General features: G+C 46.7%; 1 protein-coding gene across 1 annotated transcript in view; it reads left to right on the plus strand.

The window, feature by feature from the left end:
- The window catches only part of PLCL2 (phospholipase C like 2), a 155,552-nt gene that overhangs the window by 91,435 nt on the left and 41,045 nt on the right, over positions 1–23,072 (plus strand). The window contains 1 exon segment of the mRNA XM_037524812.2: positions 1,751–1,954. Coding sequence (XP_037380709.2) covers positions 1,751–1,954 — 204 coding nt within the window.

Consider the following 23,072-nt stretch of genomic DNA (forward strand, 5'->3'; position numbering starts at 1 on the left):
GCAGTCTGCCCATGGCCGTGGCTGCTGCAGAGCTGGGCAGCGAGGGCCAGCCTCACCCGACCATGCCTGTGGGTGCAGGATCCACCAGTCAGTGGAGTCTGAGAACAGTCAACGTGTTTCACCCATCTACCTGGCCTGTGGATATTGTATTAATAAAAGAGAAATTTTATTTCTTTCTTGCAAAGTAAAAACATAGCAGAAATGTGAGGGCTTGTTCCTTAGGGTAGGGGTGGTATGGTAAACTCTCAGCTCTGAGCAAGCAGTCATGTCCTGCCCCAAGGCTGCTGTGTGCGTGACACCGAATTCCTTGGAGGAGATTCCAGAGCATCAGTGTCATCTTTCCTAGAGCTGGGAGTTTGTGCTGAACCCCACAGAACCAGTGGGGAGAGGTGGTGCACCTAGTGCAGAAAGTGCCTGCCACTCACGGGCAGCCTGGGCCAGAGGGGGCAGCAGTGACCCAGCAGGACGTCCTGTCCGCAGGGGGAGGGAGCTTGCGCTTGGGTTGGGGGAAAGGGAAACCGACAGCAGGTACAGGTGAATCAGCAGGTTGGGCCTCTGCAGATGCCAGCCCATACTGGGGAGAAAATTAAACAAAGAGGTGGGATAGTGACTGGGGGGCCCACTTTGGCTACCCCACTGATGTTATAAGCCATCAATGTCCAAGTGACTTTGAGCAAAATGATATATAGTTTGATGTTCAAAGCAACATTAATGAAAAGAAAATGTTTATACTTGAAACTAAAATGTTGTTCCTTTCCAAGAGCCTGGGTCTTGGACAGTAGAAGGCATGGAACTCAGGGGACTTGATCCCTCCCTACCTGAGGACAGCTGTGCTCAGCCCAGGTGGGCCTGGAATAACATGCCGGACTCCTGTTTAGAGTACAGTTCACCTGCTTTTATAGCAGAGTCCTCAACAGTAGCAGATTTCAGTGAAACCCTGACTCCCTCGCCTACTAGCTGTGTGATCTCAGACAGAGAGAAGTCACGCAGGCCCAGTGTCCAAATCCACCAGCAAGCCTTGCTGAGAGGTTTACATGTGCTCCTGTGTAGTTAACAGGCCTGCTGTAGCCAAGTGCTTGGAGAATGCCAGCGCACGCACTCGAGGATCCAAGCCTTTTCTTTAATGGAAATGTTCATGGCATACCTCTGGTGATTAGCAAGATAGAGGAGGAGGAACATTGAGATCTAGGGTGAGACACTGGGGCAGGTGGTGGGTAACCATGGTAACCATGGCCCATCATGGGTAACCCAGGTCTCCTGCTGGGCAGAGCCCACCGACAAACAGCAGGGTCCTCCAGAGTGCCTTTAGATTTGGAACCAGTGGGTGAAAGCAGGTGAGAGACTGGGAGCTCCAGCTCACAAATGTGCCCCTCCTTTCTGGAAGGCTGGCCTGCTTGATAGTTATTTTAAAGCTGACGTCTCGAAGGCAGAGCCATTCTTTCTGCTTGCTCAACTGCATAGCCACATTAGTGCTGCTCTGAACTTTGATCTGAAAGGAGCCTTAGCCTTCAGAAGAATTTAACTTATTTGCATTTTCTGTACTGTTGATAAATCAGGTTTGCAAATGTCTATAACTATGTTTACTTTGGAAAATAACCCTTTCTCCCAGGCTAAAATAAGCACTAGCCAACTCTGATAATACGGCTAATGACTGTTGTGCTGGGCAGTTGAAGGATGATCAAGTGTAATAGCCCAGGGCAGTGAAAACCCCCGGTTAACTGCAGAGGGCCCCTCTTTTTCCATTTAACAGAATGCAGTGGTGTCGTTCAAGGAGCTCTGTGGCCTCTCCTCTGTGGCCAACCTCAAGCAGTGCATGCTGGCTGTGTCTCCCCGCTTCCTGGGGCCTGACAACACACCCCTGGTGGTCCTGAACCTCAGCGAGCAGTACCCCACCATGGAGCTGCAGGGGATCGTGCCCGAGGTTCTGAAGAAGATCGTGACGACTTACGACACGGTGAGTGGTTCTTCGTGCTCTGACGTGGCCTGGTGAGGAAGGGATCTTGGGACGGTACCTGTGGTACAACCATCCCAGGCCTGGCAGGTTCACTGTTGATGTGGGAAGAGAATCTCGGAGCCTCAGACATACCTGAGGTGCCTTTAATGCTGAAGCAGGGAATGCAGGCAGACCAGCAGGCAGGGGGCCGGAGCAAGCCTTCTAATCTCCGCAATCTCCCTGCAATCTCTCTCATGACCCCCGCGCGATCTCCCCCTTCTGGCCCAGGTGTCTGTAATCATAGGTGCATGTGCCTCCTGCTCATACTCCTAAGCATGTTCTTACAATAGCACGGTGTCGCCTGTGGGTGACAAAACCTGGGAGGAAAACAAAGCCGCAAGTGGCGGGAGGCGAAAAGGAGGCTGAGTTACTCCATGTTCCTTACGGTACCCAGAAAAATCCAGGACCGCTGGCCAAGCTGTGCGGTCCTATCTCATGCTTCTCTCACGTATGTTGGAAAAGTCCCTCCCCTGACCTTGCTGTATTTGAAGGAGTGTGGTCTGTGGTGGTGGTTTTAGAATGCGGGGTGCGGACACACTTGCCTCCGTTGGATTCAGTAGCAGTTAGTTAGCTTTTCAAGGGCTCTATCCAAATAGGTTTCTAAAGGATTCCCCATTCTCCACACATAGGGAGTAAAGAGCTTTCTTTCCTTCCCCTGCAACCAACCATTGATTTCCTATTTTTCTTTCCTTTTCACTTTTCAAGCTGGTGAAGGTGAGAAATTTCATTTTTTTAAACAATAACTTTTAAGTCCTGTAAGGGGCAGGTGCCACCATCCTGCGGTCCACCTTGGGCCACGTTCCTCCCAGCAGCTTCGCGGAGATGTGATGACTACTGATCAGCCTGACAGTGTCAAGGGCTGCTTGGGGTGCCTAGAATAGCTCCTCTTTGCACTTATGGTGTACCCTGCAGTCTGCTAACTGCTTCAGCTCTTACTGTATTTTTGGATCTGTCATAATGCTAAGGGAGAAATCTGAGGGTGAACAGCACCCATTTCAAGTTCGTGAGCTGGTTGTGTATTTGAGTCCCTCCCCAGCCTGTTGGGGTTCAGCGGGGGTTTGGGGGGTAGGGTGTGCACCCTTACTCTGCAGGTGCCCAGGGCCGGGGGCCTCGCCTACCACCTCTTCCTCACTGATGTGGGCTGAGACCACGGGCACGAGGCCTCTTCTCTGTCGCCTGTGTGGTCAGAGACAAACAGGACTGGCCTCATGAGCCTTCACAGAAACCCTTTGGACTACTGTGAAACCTGCACTCGAGGGGGATTTAGTCAACTCAAGGAAAAGATACGCTCGGTCAGCATTTCCCACCCTGTGTGCTGAGGAACCTCGGTTTCTAGGGATATTGGTAACTGTCACATGGGAGAAATGGGTTCCTGGTGAAGTAGTAATTTGGGGAAATGCTGGTTAGAACAAAATTAATCAGACATCTGTACCGCAGGACTGCTCAGGGCCTTTCATTTGCTGGTACAGTGAGTTCTCGAGTGCATGAGAGGGAGAGTGCCCCAGTCCCACGGACCAGCTTCCCTGGGGGTGCTGTTCCCTAAGTTCTCCAGAACTTGATCTTCGCTTCTTGGTTGTATGGATCCAAGTCCTCAAGTGAATAATATCTGGAATTACAAGTCAAAAGAATGTGATGCTTTGGACAGCTGATCGATTCATAACTTAAAAAGGTAGTTACTGCTCTTGTCCCTAGGCCCCTGGGTGGTAGCTGCACATTCTAGCAAATGCTGCCTCTTCCCTGAGGTTCCCCACTTAGAAATCACGGTAACATCGGTGACGGGAAGGGTAGACATCTACACTGCAGGGAAGCTGCAGAGACAGCAGGAAAGAGGAAGGCCAGGGCCAGGTGTATCTGAGGAGCACTGGGGAGGATGAGGTGGGAGCTGAAGGGGCACCGTGAAGAGGATGGAGGACAGTGTCCTAGGGAGCCACCCAGTCTGCTAGCGCTAGCGCAGGCCGCCGAGGACAGGCTGCTTCTTCCTTTGAAGAAAAATTTAATAGAAGACATGTACTTTGCCCATAGACATTTAGACAAATGCATGGATATTTAAAGCTATAGAAATGATTTGGATGTTCATGGGAGAAAATGGTTGAGAAATTGGGAAGACTGCCAGCACACACTGACCTTTGAGCTAGACCTTTGAGAATGAGTCAAATTTCAACCGGTAAAGATAAGAAGGAGCAGGGCCTCCCTGGTGGCGCAGGCAGTTGAGCACAGTGCTGTGAAGCTCTCCGTAACCTCTGCAGTCCTGGTTCAATCATCTGGCCATTGAGCAACCCACATGGCACGGCAGACCTCTCCTATCTCACCCACTGCTCCCCTCAGCAGTGTATTTCGGACATTCTGCCCTTTCTGTTCCCCACTCTGTCTCTGGTGAATCCTCTCACTCTCCCACACATCTGGCCTGTACTCCAATTCTTGTATAAATAAAATAAATCTTTTAAAAAAATATTGATTAAAATAGCTCTTAAAAAAAAAAAAAGACAAAAAGGAGCAGCTGCAAGCTCAGTACACAGGATGAAACACGCTCAGAAATGGGCCATATCTGTTCTGACAAATCCCAGCGCAGATCCTGGGAGTTCTTGCACACTGTTTGAGCAGTAAAGGGTAATGTGAAATACCAGGCATACGAACTGGGACTTGGAGTAAAAGAACTCAGAGACCACCTGTCAAGTACCTGTGTTTCACAGGTGAGACACTGGAAGTCCTGTGACACATGTTGGAGCCCGAGTCGTCTCTCTGTTCAGTTTTCCCCTGCACTGCAGATCTGGAACTGTGGCGGTGTGGGTTATGTGGATGAGTGAAGTTAGCGACGAGGCCCAATGTGTTCAATAATAGCAACTGAAAGTTGTTCTTGTGGAGCTTTTGAAGTTACAGGTAATTTGTTTTAGATTCTTGCTCCCCATAACGGGAGAAAAGAATTCATTGTGCATATGTTGGCATGTATTACAAGACAGATTTGATGAGCTTAAATTAGGAAGGGTATAATCAATAGATCAAATTCCACTCAAAGAAATCTTATTATAAATATCTGAACATATCTTTCATATTATTCAGAAAATATAAAATTTTAATATTTTACTTAATATTTATGTAAATGAACTTGAATGCATCCGTTGTTTGCAATCAAATATCAAGATTGAACTTGTTTGCTTGTGTAATTAAAGGCTGCTGGGAGAAAATAAGGATTTCTTCGCATGCAAGAAGAGAGGAATTGCTTCCTATATTTCCATCAAATTCCATGTCGAATATTATCAGGCTCTCGTAGCCTGAGTTTAAGAGGTTTCAGTGGGTAACTGGATACTCGTGATAATACACAGTGCACTTAAGACTGGATCTGACATTGCTTCTCCCCTATCCTAGGAGAATGATAGAATTTATCATCTTTTTAAACTAAAAGTGAATTTTATCATCCTTTTAATGCTGATGAAAATAACGATTCAGCTCTTCAACTGCTGATGTTTATTAGATTTACCATCTATTTTAGACTTGAATTTTAAACTTTTTTTTCCTGAGATTTGTACTAATACACAGAGACCCAAGAGTCAATATTGTCCTTCTACGAGAGAAAATGTTAGACATGTAAATACGTTATAAGTTGCTTTAATTATTACAAGGAAGTTTTCTTTAAAGGCTTGTTTTTACTGGGCCTGAGGACCTTATTCTAAGAGAAATAAGCCAGACACAGAAAAGCCAAGTCCTCCATGATTCCACTTATATGAGGCATCTAATTCATAAAGTCAAAGATTAGCATGGTAGTTACCAGAGAATGGGAAACAGGGGCAGAAATGGGGATTTATCCATCTCGGGGCATCAAGATTCAGTGAGGGAAGAGAAATAAGCTCCAGAGAGCACTGCACAGCCATGCCCCGTGGTGACCCGCCAGAGTGTTGCGTGCTTCAGAGTTGTTAAGAGGCTCAATCTCATGTTAAGAGGCTCAATCTCAATCTCAAGTTTTTTTTTCATTGATTTTGTTCCATCTTTAGTATGGAGTATGGGTCTGCCATGGTAGTTAGAGTTAAGATGAAGTCGTAGGGAATGAAGAAAACAAGGTGAAAGAGCCCAGCCTCTGTGGTGGGTCACATCCTCAGCCGGAGGTGCGGGGTTGGGGGGCAGCATCGCAGTTCCGTCTTATCATCGCTGTTCCTTTGTTTCCCCTTCCTATCTGACATTAATTTGTTTCCATCTTTTGCGACTCCATGAAAATCTTGATTTTAATTGCCTTCATATTTAATTAAGTCTGCTCTGGGGAACCCACTTCCCTGGGGCAGAGAGCTGTACTTTCTTCGTGTTAAAAGGGAGGAACAAGATGCTTTGTCAAGGAGGATGAATTTTCCCATCTGTGGATATTTTTATATAAGTTACTGGAATAGACACTTTGAACACATCACTCTAAATATTCTCAGATAAAACAAGGTTCGTTAAGTAAAAATGCGAGACGAGGGATTTTCCGCAGATGCATGGACAGTCGGCCTGCCCCACCAGGAGTGCTCTGGGAGGCCGACGTGTGTTTTCCTTGCCCCTGCTCCATCCAGTGACGAGCGTGATCACGCTCAGGACAAATGCAGTCTGCCCATCTGCACCTGGCCAGGTGTGACCTGTAATGAGGGTGCTGCTGCACCCCATCTCTATTGAGAACTTGACATTAAAAGCATCTTTTAATTGCAGGTATCAACTTTCCTAACTTTTGTTAGTGTAGAATCCCAAAGGCTGTTGGTTAATTTGCTGACGGGGAAGGTCCAGCCAGTAGTTCCCAAAGGCATTTCCTCCAGTCATCACCCCCTGACAGCTGAGCTACTCTGGGGCAGCTCCAGTGGCCAGGCCAGCGGTGCGGGGAGAAATGTTTCAATGCTGGAGTGTGAACATGGCCCCACACATCTCATCACACCAGGGGTGGGTGCCAGTCAGACACAGGGGGACTTGCAAGATAGTCCTTCAGCATGTGCCCATGCTGACTGTATTCTGCTCACAGAAACCATTGAGGAACACATTCTTACACACACACACACACACACACACACACACACATCCCAATACTGTACAATGGACAACTGAGGAGAGAGTAGCATTTTGGGGACTAATGATCCCCTTGAAAGGTATTTCCTAATTTAACAGTTTTTGTCAATCAAATTCCACAATGAGCTTCAGACTCTGGGAGCACAGAGGTGAAAACCCTAGTAGAGTTTGGTATGTTGTCGGATGTTGTCCCTGGACCAGCCCTGTGTCGTGTGACACACTCAGTCTGCTGTAAGATTTCTGAGAAAGCTAGGAAACAGTCACTTGGGTGCTGTCCAAACCATATTGGTAAGTGAGAATGGGGCGCCTGCTGCTGGCGTCACCCCATTTCTTACGCAGATTTCCCTTGAACCAGAACTACCTCCGGTGCTGTGGGATGTGGTGTTTGGGGCCAAGTATTGGGTGGGGTCTCTACTGTTTTATGTCTTTATTTAAAGTCTTTCTGTTGCTTTTTAAAGGACACAAAGCAAGACTGCTTATTTTTCAGTTGACTCTCATCGAAAATACTTGTGTAAAATATATCTGAAGCCTAAAGCTCAAGAAAAGTTAAGGAACTTTTTCCTAAGCTTATGCTTTATGCATTTTTGATAAACCCAAGACCATGAAAGATCAAAAAGTGTATCTTTTTCTTCCCAAGCTAGAACAGAGAAGCTCCTTCCTATGATCCTGTCAATTCCACATAGACTGTCAGATTTTGCTCCTGCACCATTCCTTCAAAGCTTATTTTTGACATATTCTCATAAAGTATTTTATGCCTTGAGCCTGCATTGGCTCAAGGTACCTCCTTAAGTTGTTTGCTAACTTCTTTTCAAGAACCCCCTGCATTTTTTTTAATTAAAAATTTAAATTTAAAAAATTTAGGTTTAAAAAATTAAAATGTATACATCTGTAAACTCAGCACTTCTTTTATAAATGACATGCACAGTTCTTACGGTCAGCTGTCACTTTTCGAAGTTGTGAGGATGTGTAGCTTCCTTCTCCTGGTGTATCCACTGGACCTTTCATCTCCATTAGCCTTTAAATCACTTTGAATTGGTAGATTAACTGAGCAGAGGAGGAGTCGGTGCTGCTGTTTTTCCATTTCCGTGGCCTTCAGTCTAGTTGGGACCCATTACCTTGTCCCCGTGTGGCAGAGTTTCAAGATGTCACACAGCTCAAATGGAGAAGAAAAAGTAGTTTCCTGTCTCTCGGGGAGATGCCTGCTCCTACATTGTATTGCAGTGCAGTCAGCTTGATCATAGCGTGAATGTGCATGATCCAGTTTGAACTATACTCAGCTCTTTGAGCAAAATGCTCCATCTCTTACACTTGCTCTCCTTCCCTTGGGCCTCTGAGAGCTGGCCCCTGGTTGCCTGGAGGAGAACGCTTGCAGAAGTCTTCTCTTGAGTCTTACTGAAGAGCATCTTGCTGAAGCTCCCGCCCCTCCGCCCACTCCCCCAGTTTGGTGTATGCAGCAGGAGGGTTGCTGAGCTCCCCCTGCTCTCACTCAGGCCCACAGGGGTCGACTTCCTTCCTTCCACTCTCCTTCCCTCCAAACCTTCTGCCCTGGCCAGGTAGGTGGAAGGGCAGTCTCCCTTGCCCTCCAGGATGATGCTCTGGCACCTATGGCTTGTTTCTTGATATGGTAAATTGATTGAGAAAGTTGTCGCTCCATGACAAATGCTGGTTCTCAAGTGTGTTGTTTTGGTGGGAACACAAATTAAAATCTAACTTGACTTCTAAAGCTGAGACGATTCTTTATTGTTGGAAGCCAGCTGCTCTTCACACAAGCCCTGAAAGTCGCTATTTGAATAGGTGGAAAGCCCCAGGGCAGTGCGATCTGTGCAATATGGCAGCAGAACAGGGAGATAATAACTGGGCTCTCCTCATCCTGCCTCAGGTTAGTGTTCCTGCCCACTGCGACTTCCGGATTCCTGGACAGTGTTCCTGAAGCATCTCCTAGACAGAGACCTGCGTGTTTGCAGGGAGGAGCTAAGTGAGGTGATGGCTTTCAGGAGGGCAGCTCATGGGATGATATTATGATCATCAAGAGGAAATGAGCTAAGCTGCTGTCTGTTACTTTGACTAATATCATGAGATCAGTAACATTCTTTTTAGAGCATCTTGGGAAAGTAGCACGCCTTGGTCATGTTTGGATTGATGAAGAACATATGTTAAACTAGTCATTGCTAAGAGAGAAAAGAAGGGTGGGGGATAAGTCTAAGGACTTGCCCCTTATGCCTATAAGCTTCTAGCAACTGAAACATTCCAAAAATTTTTCTTTGCTATTTAACCGTGCACCAAACACTGTCAGTAGTGTATAGGCCTTAAACACACCAGAGTCTGTTTGACATTTAAAGTTTGTAATTATTTCTGCAGTGTTCACAGAATGGTGTCTCTACTCCCAGTGTTGTAGACGCGATGGTCCTCAACTGTGGAAATCCTTTTCAAACAGGAAAACGATGGTCAAAGAAACTAAGAACCAAATTGGCTTTCAGCATACGATAATTTGTATGTCTGTATGCAGCTCGTGATCCCCAAATCCTTCCAGATTCACAAAAATGAAGATTAGCTGACTTAGAATATGCCCTGTGCAGCCGCTGGTACATCCAGCCCTCTCCTCCCCTTGCGTGTAGAGCCCTCTGGCTCCTTCCTGCCCTGGCCCAGAGGCGCGCAACCTCTCTCCTTGCCCTCCAGACCAAGCCATTAGCCCTGAGTTGCTGTGCCAGCCGTGCTGGCTGCTTGAGATGAGAAATTCGATGTCCATGTCATCGAATGCTCAGAGAACCTACAGTGGCCACCCTGATGTGCCCAGGTCTGGGCTCCACTTTGAAACACTAAACACTCTCTGGGCCACCCTGTCTGGGAAATGTCCCTTGGCCACTGGGTTCAGTGGTGGCAGTCTCTGGTCGGGCGGGGAGAGGGGCCTTTGAGCCCATGGTGGCTCTTCTTCCACCTGGGAGGCAGCCTGTGGTCGAGCCTGGCGGCTGGTCCACGTGGGGGTCAGTGTTCTTTGCTGGTTAAATGGGGCTGTTTTGCTCTGTCCATGCTGGTCCCAGTGCTGGCTATGGCTGACCTGTCAGCATCACGCGAGTTTCTTTTCAGAAGTGTTTTCCTTTGTTAGGTTCATCAGCAAGATAAATCATTCATGTTTGGTCCCATCCAGGTGTTGCCCACATGCAGGGCAGAGAGCCAATAAGTTGCAGCTACAGTAGAATTTTATTGAGGCTCTTGACGTTCTCACATCATTCCCTGACTTCATAAAAAAAAAAGAAGCTGTATCCGTGATAAGTTATCACCGCCCATTACAATGTAGCTTAGAGCAACACATGCTTCTCCATTTAAAAATTGGACATTGTTGGAGGTGAGTCAGAAAGATTGAAGTTACATCAGATGCTTGTATAAAATTGTCAGTGGCGATACGTAGATTTGTTTGTGAATTCAGTGATGAGTTTTGTCTGTGGACACATGTTCAGTCATACAGCTCTCAAAGAAACAGCATAGTCTGGATGGAATCTGCCCCATAAAAATGAAGCTATTGAAATAACCAGTTTATATGAAGCATCATATATTTCAGATTTTTTCTGGGTTTTTTTGAGTCAGTTTAACTGTTGACATGTGGGCAGAAGGTGGCACAGGTAAGTGTCAGCAGCTACCTTTACCACTGCCCATCCCTGTGGGGGGGGGCGGATGTACCACTCACAGATGACCTTCTTCTGTCTGTTATGTCCCTACTCAAGAATTGGAAAACAGAATTTAAAGGTGTTTTTCACGACGTTCGAATACCAAGGTAGTGACATTTCCGCAGGTACAAATAAAACCGGGTACTTTAAAACCTTTGAAGCCTATATTTTGCTGCCATGCTACGTTTGAGTTCATGTTCATAGAAGTTAATTCAGCACTGCCTGAGGGTCTGGGGGGACGCCCTCAACCCTACCCACCCTCTCAGCCCACAGGTCTGCTCGGTGACTGCCCTCTGCACATGGGGGACTGAGCACTGAGCACTGTCTCTGGTTAGTCTATGCCCATGGCTCCTGCTTCTCATTCTAGTCACTTCTATTTCCCCAGATTGCTGTGCAATAATTAATGCTACTCACCCCACAAAAATAACCACCCTTAATACCAGAAATCTGATTTTACTACCACACACATTTATCAGGAATAAAAATAGCATGTAATAATGGTTTTAACATCTTTTCTAACTTAATTAGGACATTTTAAATTCCGAACCATAAGAAAATTACTCTCACAGTAAATTCAGTGGGTGGACAATATAACGTGTTAAGAGTTAAGTTTAACTTTACACGCTTAATTACCAATTAACTTAAAAAATAACATGTTAAGCAGTTTCAAATATTTATTTCCTCACTACATTTAGTTTTAGTTAAACTTTAGGGCTAAATGTTTCAGATTTTTATATGGAGATTTTACTTAGTGGAGCCTCTCTCTCTGCCTTTGGAAATCTTCAAGTATTTTCTTTGAAATCAATAGTAGTCTTCCTAGTTCTCCCGTCCTTTTAATAATTATTATACTCCTACACTGGAGAAAAATCAAATGGAGTTCTACCATCATTTGTCTTTATGTGGCACAAAATAATTTTAGTTTTAAAATTGCTTACCTGATGCCAGGAGGAAAAAAATATTCTATCTTTGTGAGGAGAAATGGCTATTTGAGCATTTACATGTAGTCGAGGTGGCACTTACTGTTTTTAGTTCACCTTTAAGCTCTAGCTTTGTTGTGGATCTGTGTCTGTGAAAGTCGTTACCAATGCTGCAACCCGCCATGACCAAACTTTTTCTTTGCCTATGTTTAGCATGCGTAACCCATGTTCATCCTTTTAAAATACTAACAGTATTTGTTTTTTTCATGTTCTTTTGTAAAATGCGTATATAGCATATCAAACTACTATCTTCTGGGTACTTTTAGGCCAGTGTGGCTGCATGATGCATCATGTGCTGAGTTAGAGCCGGGAGGGGGCACAGGCCTGGGGCCTACTAATGCCCCCACGTTTTCATATGGTCTGTAAGCTAAGAATGGCGTTGTTAAATGACTAAAAAAATAATGTTTAGTGGCATGTACAAGCCATGTGAAATTCAAATCCCACTCACACCCCAAGAGTTATTAGCCACACATCCCCCCTCCCTGTTGCTCCTTTGGTCCTGCAGGGCTCAGCAGCAAATGGTGACAATCAGATGTGTGTCATTATCTGATAAAATTGTAACGAACTTCACACTTATTTAGTGAGATACGTAATCATGATCTGCTGCTTGGTAATGAGGCATTAAAATGTGTTAACGAGTCATTAAAAAAAATTCATATGTGGACTATAAAGAAGCAAAACAAAGGAACAGATGAAAGAGACCTTTAGAAATCTGACTGCAGAGCTCAGGCTACAAGAGGGGGAAGGTGGAGGGTGGGGAACAAACTAGGGGAGGGGGTCTAGTGGACTAGGGTGGAGGATCATCTGGTGGTGGGTGGGGTGTGGTGACATCCATCTGAAGAGGTGTGAACTTGTAATGCTAAATCATGTCATTGTCATAAAGCAGTGTTACTTAATAAAAACAATACACTTCAAAACAAAACAAAACACCAAGTAGGTCAAAGAATTGACTTTGAGTATTGTTCCTTTTCTCAGTCAAATCAAGCATTTCTTCTTTGGGCGGTGAAGGCTTGGGTGGAGAAAGGGGAATTGGGTGGAGTTAGTAAGCAGGGGCTGAATCTTCTCTGAAAACCCCTAGTTTCCTTTGGCCCACCCCTAGAGTAGGGAGGAGGGCTTTCTCTCAATCAATCTAGACAATCCAGGCTGTGCTAACCACATTCTACATAAAGTGGTCTCAGAAGGGAAGGGCTGAGGAAGGGTGCTGAAGGTGGGGAGCAGACCCATGACACCCTCTCCCACCATGGGGAGCAGGGAAGTGGCTCTGAAGCCCAGTGCGGACTGTACATGCTACTGTTCCTTATGCCACTCACCCCTTCCACGCTGCAACTTGTATCAGCTATACACTCACCCCTCCCCCACACCGAGGCTCTAGCTGGCAGGTCCTCTTCCCTGTGACATCACAGCAGAGCAGGCCCTGGAGATATACTTAGGAATGAATGAGTGACAGTGACCTTGATCTTTAGGACACAGATGCCCCCTCTACCCTGATGCTCTGTCTCAGAGTGCCCACCTTGTCCCGAACTTGACTGATTGCTGTGCTCATGGAACACCTTCCTTGTTGGGTTAGGTTTGGGGCTGTCGAAGGGATAGAAGCTGGAGCTGCTCTACTCTGAGTCCTAAGTGGCTGCATCCATGTCCTAAGGCAGCGAGTGGTGCCTTTGCTGGTCCAGGGAGAGGAGCATGCCTGAGCTTGTGGGGAAGCTGAGACCAAAGGCAGGCCTTGAGCAGGTGGAAAACAGGCAGGTCCTTTACCTCTTGTTCAGACTCTCCCCTTTACCAGAGGATTCCTTGCTGTATCTGAAACTCCCTTTGAAAGATGCACGTATCCTAAAAAGACAACGTGGCCGAGTTGAGGTCAGGTGACAGAAGGAGGAAGAGGGTGAGTTCCCAGGTGTTCACCTGGCCAGGACAGGAGCTGAGTGAGTGAAGGCACCCTGAGGTGAGAGTGTTGCTTCCTTAGGGAGAGGGCTTTGTGATTTCCCAGCTCCTACTCACAAATCCATTGTCATGTTGCACATGGAATGGGGGCAGAGGCGGGAGGCCTTGGGACGGCACAGGTGGGCTCCTAGCGGGCCCATCAGAGAAGTCATTGAATAGCAGACAGCCACCTGCCTCCTGTGCACCCCTCACCTCCCGCGCCTCTTGGCCCTGGTGAGTGAGCCCTGCCACACCATTGTGCTCCTGGGGAAGACACCTTAACCCCCCCACCCCCATTCTCTGCCAGCCTGACCCTACCCTGGGAATATTTTCTTGGTCCTCCTCTCACTTGCCTTCCTGCGCTCACTCCTAAGGCAGCAGGCACCTGACAGAAGACATGCCCCAGTGAGTTCTGCTAAAGGGCACAGCATTGCAAGTGACATGGGGTTCACAGGCCATCTGGGGAGGGTGTATGGGGTGTGACACATGCACCCCCATAGAAACTGGGGGATGAAGAGGAGGCCACCTGCACCCTAGGAAGCAGATGAGTGGGTTTGGGGACGGGCTGTGTCCTGTTCTGTCACGGCGGGCACATCCACTTCTTCATCCATAAAATGGGCACAATGTGGCCACCTCTGAGGGGCTGGGGTTTCCACGTCAGTATCCCAGAACAGTCAGTCTCAATAAGGGTCGTCATTATCATTGTCGTTATCAGTTTCCAAAAGCTAGAAACGTGCAGCTCTGAAGTGTTAAGAGCTTCAAAGGTGTGTGTGTGTGTGTGTGTGAGTCACCATCACTCCAGCCTGCAGTATGTGTGTTACCATCACTCCAGCCTGCAGAGAGCGGCTTTGCAGTGTGGGGAACACGCGGTCACCTCACCTCATGAAGGCAGCATGAAAGGCGGGCTTAAAATCACAAAGTGAAAAGCAGAAGGTAAGGTTTCCCACAGCCTTGCTAGTCCTCGCCCCTGTGCTGTGAAAAGGGGAAGATGCAGGAACACGTGAGTCATGTGGTCAAGACCAGGAAGAAGGGGGCTCCTACAGTAAACCCCTTAGTAGCTGGGCACTGCCCTGGGCCTTCTGCCTGCCCTGCCTTTCCTGGACACTTCGCTGTGCCCACAGAGGTTGCTTTTCATTACAGGGATGTCGCCACTCGCGCGTCTCTTTTAACTAACACCCATACTTGCTTTTCACAGACCTGAGAGAAACTAACTCTACCTTACAGTAGGCCTGTAATTGAATTACCTTCTGTTAATTAGGAGTTTCTAAATCACCTCATCCCCTGGAGAAAAGGCTTGCTATAAATAGTACTATAAGCAGTAAGATGTTTAATTCAAATTGTATCTTTTGAAATTTAATTAATTTAGTAATAATAGTTTTAAACAAGCACGTCAGAGCTCTGAATGGTCCTCAGTGACTTGAAAGAGTTAACGTAGCATCCAGAAGCTTCCCAGTCTGCTCTCCTGAATAACCCGGTGTGACAGCAGCTCAAGGCCTCCTTCCTCCTGAGGGGAGGATTCGGCCATGCTCAGGCTGCCTCTGTGGTATGGAGACTCCACACCTCCAGGGTGGAGCCTGCGGGCACTCTCGTTTTACGGCAACTTTCAAAACCCGACAGCAGGGGCACCACAGCAGCGGGCCCTGGCCCTCAGTCCACTTTCCAGGCTTTTCCTGAGGGCAGAAGCAGTGGCCTGCTGTGGACACCCTGCTGGACCGGTCTGGCGGAATGCCCCCCCCCCCCCCGCCCCCGTTGCTCAGCCACTGGCCTCTAGCCAAGGCACCCCAGCCCGCGGGGTGCCCTGCACACACCACAGTCACCGCGCGAGGTGGACAAGGGCGCAGCCAGTGCTTGCGCACCTGAGGGTCCGGCCTGCGGCCTTCTAAGTGAGGTGGCACGAGAGGACGCCAAGTCCTCACCGGCCAGACCTCTGAGGTCGAAGGTCAGCGAAGTGACCGCCGAGGTATGAAGGCCATCGTAAAAGAGAGGCGAGAGGATTGTCATGCGTTCAGGGCGCAGGGACTGACTGTGCCCTCCGCATGGGAAAGCCGGCATGCTCTGCTGCTGGTACCAGCGCTGTAACAAATCACTTTCGTTTTTCTGGGGCTTTCTGTCTTCGTTGGGCTGTTCCTCTTCCGGAGGGTTAGCTTCAGGGTGCGTTGCACCGTGTGCTCGGTTTCAGTTGTTGCTCAATTTCCAGCAGGTTTTGTTTTCTCTGAATCTCCTGTTGCACAGGCCCAGAAGCAGCACAAGATCAAAACCACAATGCTTCTCAATTTGGAAATCCCGTGTACTCCTTGAAACTAAAACTCGGCAGAAATTTTTAAACTTTGCCAACCACTTGTAGTGGGATGAGCACACTTCACATCTGCACACTGACTTTGCAAGTGAGCTTTGGGACTACTGGAACCCCTGGTTTTTCCAGAGCAGTTTTCTGTGTACCCCAAGCTATTTTGCAAAATGGAGACTCTCCAGCCCCTGGACTAATTAAATATGTTGGGGACCAGGGCCTCCCAGGTGGCGCAGTGGGTTGAGCGCTGCTGCTGCGCTATGAAGCTGTCGGCAGCCTTTGATGTGCGGCCTTGATTCCCAGCCAGCCAGGGAGAAACCCACATGGCGCAGCAGACCTCTCCTGTCTCTAACGCTGCTCCCCTCAGCAGTGTCTTCAGTCTGTCTGCCTGTTATGCTCCCCACTCTGTCTCAGGTGAATTCTCTCACCCTCCCGCGCCTCTGACTATACCCCAGTTCTTGTATAAATAAATAAAACTTTTTAAAAAATTCATAAAATCAACAAATAAATATGTTGGGAACCATATGGAGGATTCTAGTAATGCTAAATCCCAACTAACCTGGAAAACTGAGAGCAGTCCTTTTATTAGTTTGTTTAAAAAAAATCTTTATTTTGAAATAGCTTCAAGAAGAGTTTTGTGAAATTACAAAGAACCACTGAATACCCTTTCCACAGATTCACTGATTTTGAATATTTTGCCACATTTACTTTTTTATTTCCTCACTGTGTTCACACGGGTACACACATGTATGCACACCCAGGACCTTTCGCTAAACCCTAGGAGAGCAGCTTGCCTACGTCATGATTTTTTGGTCACTTAATGCTTCAGTGTGTATCTCCCAAGAACATTCCCATAGTCTAATTACCAAATTCTGGTGATGCAAATTCCAATTAACCTAAAAATGTGAGTGAATTCCTTTTTAATAAAGCCCAGTTGTGACTTTATAGTTGATTTAGTTGCCTAATGCAGTACCAATTTCATATCTGATTTAAATTATGTTTTTTGATGACAGAAATCATCCAGGTACAGTCAGTCTTTTAACTCCCCTAAGCTCTACCTCTGATTTTGCCTTTTAATTTTCTTTTAGTTCTCTGCATAGGGTTTCCACCCCCAGTTTCCTCTTTGTGGTGTTTTCTCTATCTTTGCTTTTCTCTCCTCTCCTCCCAGCCTAGCAAATGTGTATTACTAAGGACTTCTAGTGGCTGACATTGGAAGTGCCTCCCAGAAATACCCACAAGTGTGCATGGTACCAAGTAAGAGCCTAGAGCATCAATCGGTGGCTTTTGACTACAAAATACTATTTATTTTCATGAGTTTGAATGGTTGTGTGGGTGAGTAAGGAGAAACCTCTGTTACACTGTGTATGACAAGCATGATAGTGAGTCACTGCAGAAACTGCAGTTTAATTAAACTTTGAAATTTAATCTGAATTGCAGCCCCTTCCAAATGTGTAAATTTGGTTATTAGTCTGGACTGATTGATAGATGGAGCTGGTGATTGTGGCAGAGGAGTTTTTTGTTCTTTTTTTCTAAATCAGGTTGAAAATTCAACTAGATACCTATTTAGGAGGTGGGATGTCAGTTTACAAAATTCAATCTGACGTTTAGTGCATAAGAGATTCAGGCCATACCAGAGTTTAGATAAACGACTGTAAACAGGTTTGGACCACCTGGGGTACAACCCACCCCGCCACCTGGGTGATCAAAGGCTCTGCCTAGTCAGATCCCAGGGGTCAGCGTGGTAGAAAGCCCATCACTGCCCCTTCTCAGCCCTTCTGCAACCCCAGGTTAGTGTTAACATTGTGGAGGCAGAAATAACAATGTTATCATCCTCAAGTCTTTGCTTTTTGCTCATTTTCCTCTCAATGGCAAATTCCCCAAACTCCTGTCTTTTAGCTGTTTTGGATACACATTTAGAATTAATAAAATGTCGACTTAAAAAAAATTCTGAAGGAACTTTCCAAAAAGTTAGAGCATATTGCAAAGCTGGGGAATTTTGGCTAACTGAGTGTGGGTCCTGGGTCACTCTGAACTCATAATCCACGCCAGACTTATGTAGCATTTGGCATCTATTCTCTGGCAAGAAAGGATTGTTAAAATAGTTGAGAGCAGTGTGGAGGCAGGCTCACGTGATGCCAAAACCATACTAAGGTTGAATGTGATAGAAACTGAATGTTTAACCCATGCTTCACAATAGAATGGCAGAAAAATGGGTAAAAACAACTTTCAGAAAGACTTTTGAAGATACTTTCCCTTTTACAAGCAGTTCTGTTAGAATACTTGTTTTAAGATGCAGATTTATTTGACTGTGATTGAGACTCAAGGGAGCAGTTTTAACCCATAGTGAATTTTGTGTTTGCTTGTGTACCATTCTGTCTGCGAGAAACCCCGGATGAACTGAATGCACACATGCCTTCCAGCCCCACTGTGCACCGAGGTTACTCCGAGCCACTCCGTCCACGTCCTGGGTTACCACCTTCTAACAGATTTCAGATCACCCCGTTTTCCACCACTTCACAGTCACACACAAGCTGCAGCTCTTCCAGTGCTCACTCCCACCAGCAATTTCAGGTCTTTCTCAAGGTCAAGGGATACAGTCACCGCAGTGTTTTTTATTCCTTAACCATTTAACACTGGCAGCACTGGGCTATTTTCTTTATTTGGCTCCTGTCCTTTTCTGAAGTGACACTGCACAAGTTTTGAGTTAGGCTCCTTCCCCCATTGTCCCCACAAGTCTTGTGGGTTTTATTGCACAATTTTGCATCAGGTAGCGATTTTAGGAGCGCGTGTGTCACCTTAGGCCAGAACTGTCGGTACTACAGCTCTATTCCAATTACCAAATAATCAGGTCCAGAGCTCCTCAAACCGTAATGCTCCTCACACGCCTGTCAGTGGTCAGTGTCCCTGTCCTCTGCCCTCCCCTCCGACCTCTCCTGCTGTGGTTCTTGTACTAGTTGTTCTCTCTGCTTATTCATTGGCATGCTTGGGGCATCACTGTGGTGTTCCCTTCTCGTTTGTCTTGAAAATGCCTCCCTTGGAGAGGAGAGGTAGATGTACTCTAGCCTCATTACTCGCTCTGGACAGAAAACCCCACTCTCCCAGGCCCAGCACCAAGCTTTCACAGTTCCGGACTGCAAATTTCCATGGGTCTGCCCGGTGTACCCAACAGCTCAGCTCACCTGGAACTCCACACCCTGACCGAGTGAGCATGCATATTCAAGGCACTTCAAAAGCTGGGACTGCTGACAGCTGAAGGGTGTGTTATGGTGCTTCTCCTCCAGCCAGCTTATCCTTTCTGTCATCTTTGGCTCATTCTTCTGTGCCCACAGCAAGTTGGTCACTGAGTCCTGCTCCGTCCCTCTCTACACGATCTCTCCACGTCATCCTTCCCTTGATGTGAGGCCCTCAGGGGCCTCCAGTGTCCCTCCTTTACTGGGGCCCCCTGCCTGCTCCTCATCCTTACTCTCAGACCCCCGAGGATCCCCGTTTCTTCCTTCAAAACTTTGCTCATAGTTCTGAAATTGCTCTTGGATCCCAGTACGTTTGTGTTTAGAGTCGTGATTTCAGATTCCATCCACCCTGGCTCTTTGCTTCTTCTTTAACCATGTTCCCGTCTTCCTCAGCATGAAGGAAAATGCCAGAGAGCTCGGCACTGTTTCCTGCCTTCTCCTGTCACACCTGTCACAGGGCCTCATAGGCAGCAGCACCCAAATATGCTCTTCTCTCCACTTGCTAGCAATTCAGTCATGCTTTTTATCTGGCAGAGTGTTAGATGGTTTCTATAATTTTTCTGTTATATAGGTTTTCTTCTGTAATTTGCATAATGAAAAATGTGGGTAAAAATGAGGTTTCATGAGCAAACTGGGATAAGCAGCTGTGGAAAAGGTTTGTTATTTAGAAAGTGTTTCTGTGGTGACCTGGCGGGAGGGATGTTGACCTCGGCAGGCCAGCTCTGCCCTCTCCCCAGGCAGGACTCGGGGACAGAGAAGGAGGCTTGGCTTTATTGTTGCCCTGCTGGGCAAAGACCTCCACAGCAATAACATTTTTGCACCCAGGGCAAATATATGATACTTCTGTTATCTTCAAGTATTATAAGCTGTGCTGTTTTTCAACAGTAATTTCATAAACAGTTTCTCTTCCATGAGTTCAACTTCATGGCATTTTGCTGCACTTGGCAGCTTGAGTGACCAAAAATTTGGCCTCTAAGTATCAGTTCAGAAGTCTCAAATCCCAGCATTCCCGCATTTGACTCTCAAATTCTTCACCCCCATCATAATAATTATGACAGAACATTAAAAATCATATTGTTAACTCAGAGAGATGTTACATTCAGAAGCACAGAAAAAAGCACACGGATTCTGGAGGGAATCTGCTGCTTATTTTCTGTCCCAGTCACAGCGTCAGTAACCCCTTTGTACCCGGCTGTCACCTGTGGCACGTGGTGGTAATCCCCAGACACTGAGCCTCAGAGACTGTGAGCCACAGATCTCAGATCAGAGGAGAATCCTGCTTTGGATTGACTCGGTGGGTATTCCAAAGACCTCAGTCTGGGACTCACATTTGCTATTTTGCTCTTTATCCCTGGAGCCTGGCCCACGTTGGGCCAGGCCTCCCAGGATCTTTCCTGAGCCTGGTGGCGCCTGAAAACCACATCTGCTACCTGGATATTCACTGTCCCCCAGCAGCCATGGCCCCCAAGACAGCCTGGGGACTCTAGGGGCATTCGGCAGTGGGGCTGAGTGTGTCATTTTTCTAAGTTCCTTGGCATGTTTGAGAGTGACACAGTTAAGGAGTCCCTGGAAAAGAACAAGCCTTTCTGCTGTCTAGCTGTTGTACTTGGTGACCTTAGCACTTTTTGGACTTTGTAACTCCCTGAGACGCAGCAGCAGCAGCAGCCGTGTGTGTGTGTGTGTGTGTGTGTGTGTGTGTGTGTGTGTGTACTTGGAATAAGCGATGGAAGCCAGGGACATGTGATTAGAAATGGAGCATCAAAGCAAGATGAAGGGGAATAAAATCTAAAACTCAGAAGATGTGACTACAGTTCTTTCACCTAAGAACAAAATCATTGACAAGTTCCTTCTGCAATTATCTGTGTTCATGGGATGAAATAAAATTCAGCGAATTGTCCAAAATCAGACATAAGATACTTACATGAAATCACAGACTTGCTGATTCTGAAAGCAGCATTTTTCTAGTTGAGATGTAAGTTTCAAAACAAAATAAAGCAGCTGTCTGGAGATAGGAGCGCACACCGTGTTAATCGAGCAGCAGTCCTCCTGGCCTGTCTGTCCACAGAGAAGCTGGCCTTGGGCTCACGTGGGGAGTTCCTTTCAGAACAAAGCTCCCCTACAAAAGGCATTTCTGGGTTCGTTCCAGCTTAGGAAAACAAATGTAAAATTTTACTTAGTTGAAACTTTCTGCTTTTCATCTACTGAGTCCTGTATTAAAACCTTATATGGGAGCGGAACAAATTTATGAAATGGATTTCTGGGCTATGTTAAATCCATAGATTTTCCTAATGCATTAGTTTTAGAAATTTAGGAGGTGCTGGTAACTGGACACTAATATAAAATCCATTAGCAACAACTACATAAAAGCATCGTGCGTGTGACACATAATCTGAGCGTCCATTTGAATAGTCGCTGCAGCGGGACGACCGCTCGCTGTGCCGAGACTCACGCCTGCGCAGGTAACAGGCGCCTGCACTAGTGCAAATAGTGCAATGGAGCTGTCCCTCAGAGGGCCTCGCATTCCTCATACCGACACTTTTGTGTAACGTATACAGAGAACGAGATCACAGAAGGCAGTTTTTCCCTTTGCCTCACATCTTGACGTTCCTCCCTACTTACCTGCCTTTGCCTAGTCCGAGATGCTTATTCTAGTAGTTTCACATCAAATACAATTTCTTTTTTAATAGTATATGTATCAGTGAGAACCAGTAAATTGTTTATTGTTCCCATTTTAAAATACATAATGTTCTCAAGCAGGCTTTTTTTAGAAAAAGGATTTTGAGTGAATGTCACAGTGGAGGTGATACTGCTGCACAGTTGATAGTGCCTGTCGGGAGTCACTAAATCTCCTGGTTTGTACTACCTTCTGGTAAGAATTCCTTTCTTCTGCTCTACTTGTGCTATTGCAGCTCATATGTCCAGGCCTGTCGTGGTATTGTGGAGAAAGCAGAAGCCTTGAGGTCAAACAGAATACCAGCCCTATCATTCATTACAATTCCGCTAAGCCCGGATGACCTGGGGGAAGTTGCTTATTAAGTCTCAGGTCTTCAGTGTTCACATCTGCAAAACTATGTCATAAATACCCACTCCACATGAACTGGTGAACATTAAATGAAATAGAAAGCACCATGAACTTACACCTGATGCAGAGGAGGTGTTGAAATTACTTTCATCTTGATTCATTCAGTCAACACTTGTGCTATTTATAACCTCAGCTTGTTATTAAAGCTGCAGGCCCAGACAGAAATCGGTTCCTGCAAAATCTAGTGCCGCCCCATGTAATCCCTGCTGTGTCCTCAGGCCACGTGCTCTCCATTTGATTGTAAGTGTCTAGTGTGTGACTGCGAGATACCCGCCAGCTGGACAGGCAGGTAGAAGGCCCATTGCTTGCCCCTGTCCCCTAACCTGCTGGACTCTTTACCTGGGGCTCGGGTCAGGGCTCACAGCCCAGAGAGCTTCCTCAAGAACACCTAGAGGAGCTCTTCTGCTCAAAGAGAATTCATGCAGATACTGGAGCTGAGGATTAATGAGCTCACACTGCGAACAAGAACTATGAGCTGTCTACTGTGCACGCATTACAAGATGAATCCTAGTGATGAACACATATCCTAAAACTATGAAAAGGTATAAACTGCCAGTTCCTCCTCCCAAAAGTAAGTGGTGAAAACATTTAGTAACAGGTGTAAACAAGTGAGTCACCTCTGCTGTGGTCTGGATGTGTTTTCTTCTTCCTTGTCTTAAGTTCACTGAGTGTGCCCCGCATGCCCACCCTCTCCTAGGCGGGCTCCCTCCGGGATTCCCCTGCACTGTGGCCTGCACACACCTGTTGCTGTTTACTTCCAGGCCTGGAAGGAATGGCTTTTCACTGTGCCTGCATCCTCCATCCTGGTGTATTAGCCTTCAGATTTTATAAACCACTCAGTGGTGGGGAGTGGGGAGCACATAACTCCCTTCATCAGGAGAACTTCCATACTGAAGTCCAAGCCACAA

Source organism: Talpa occidentalis, unplaced genomic scaffold, assembly GCF_014898055.3.
Source record: "Talpa occidentalis isolate TD23 unplaced genomic scaffold, MPIMG_talOcc4v2.1 talOcc4.10, whole genome shotgun sequence".
Classification (NCBI taxonomy): domain Eukaryota; kingdom Metazoa; phylum Chordata; class Mammalia; order Eulipotyphla; family Talpidae; genus Talpa; species Talpa occidentalis.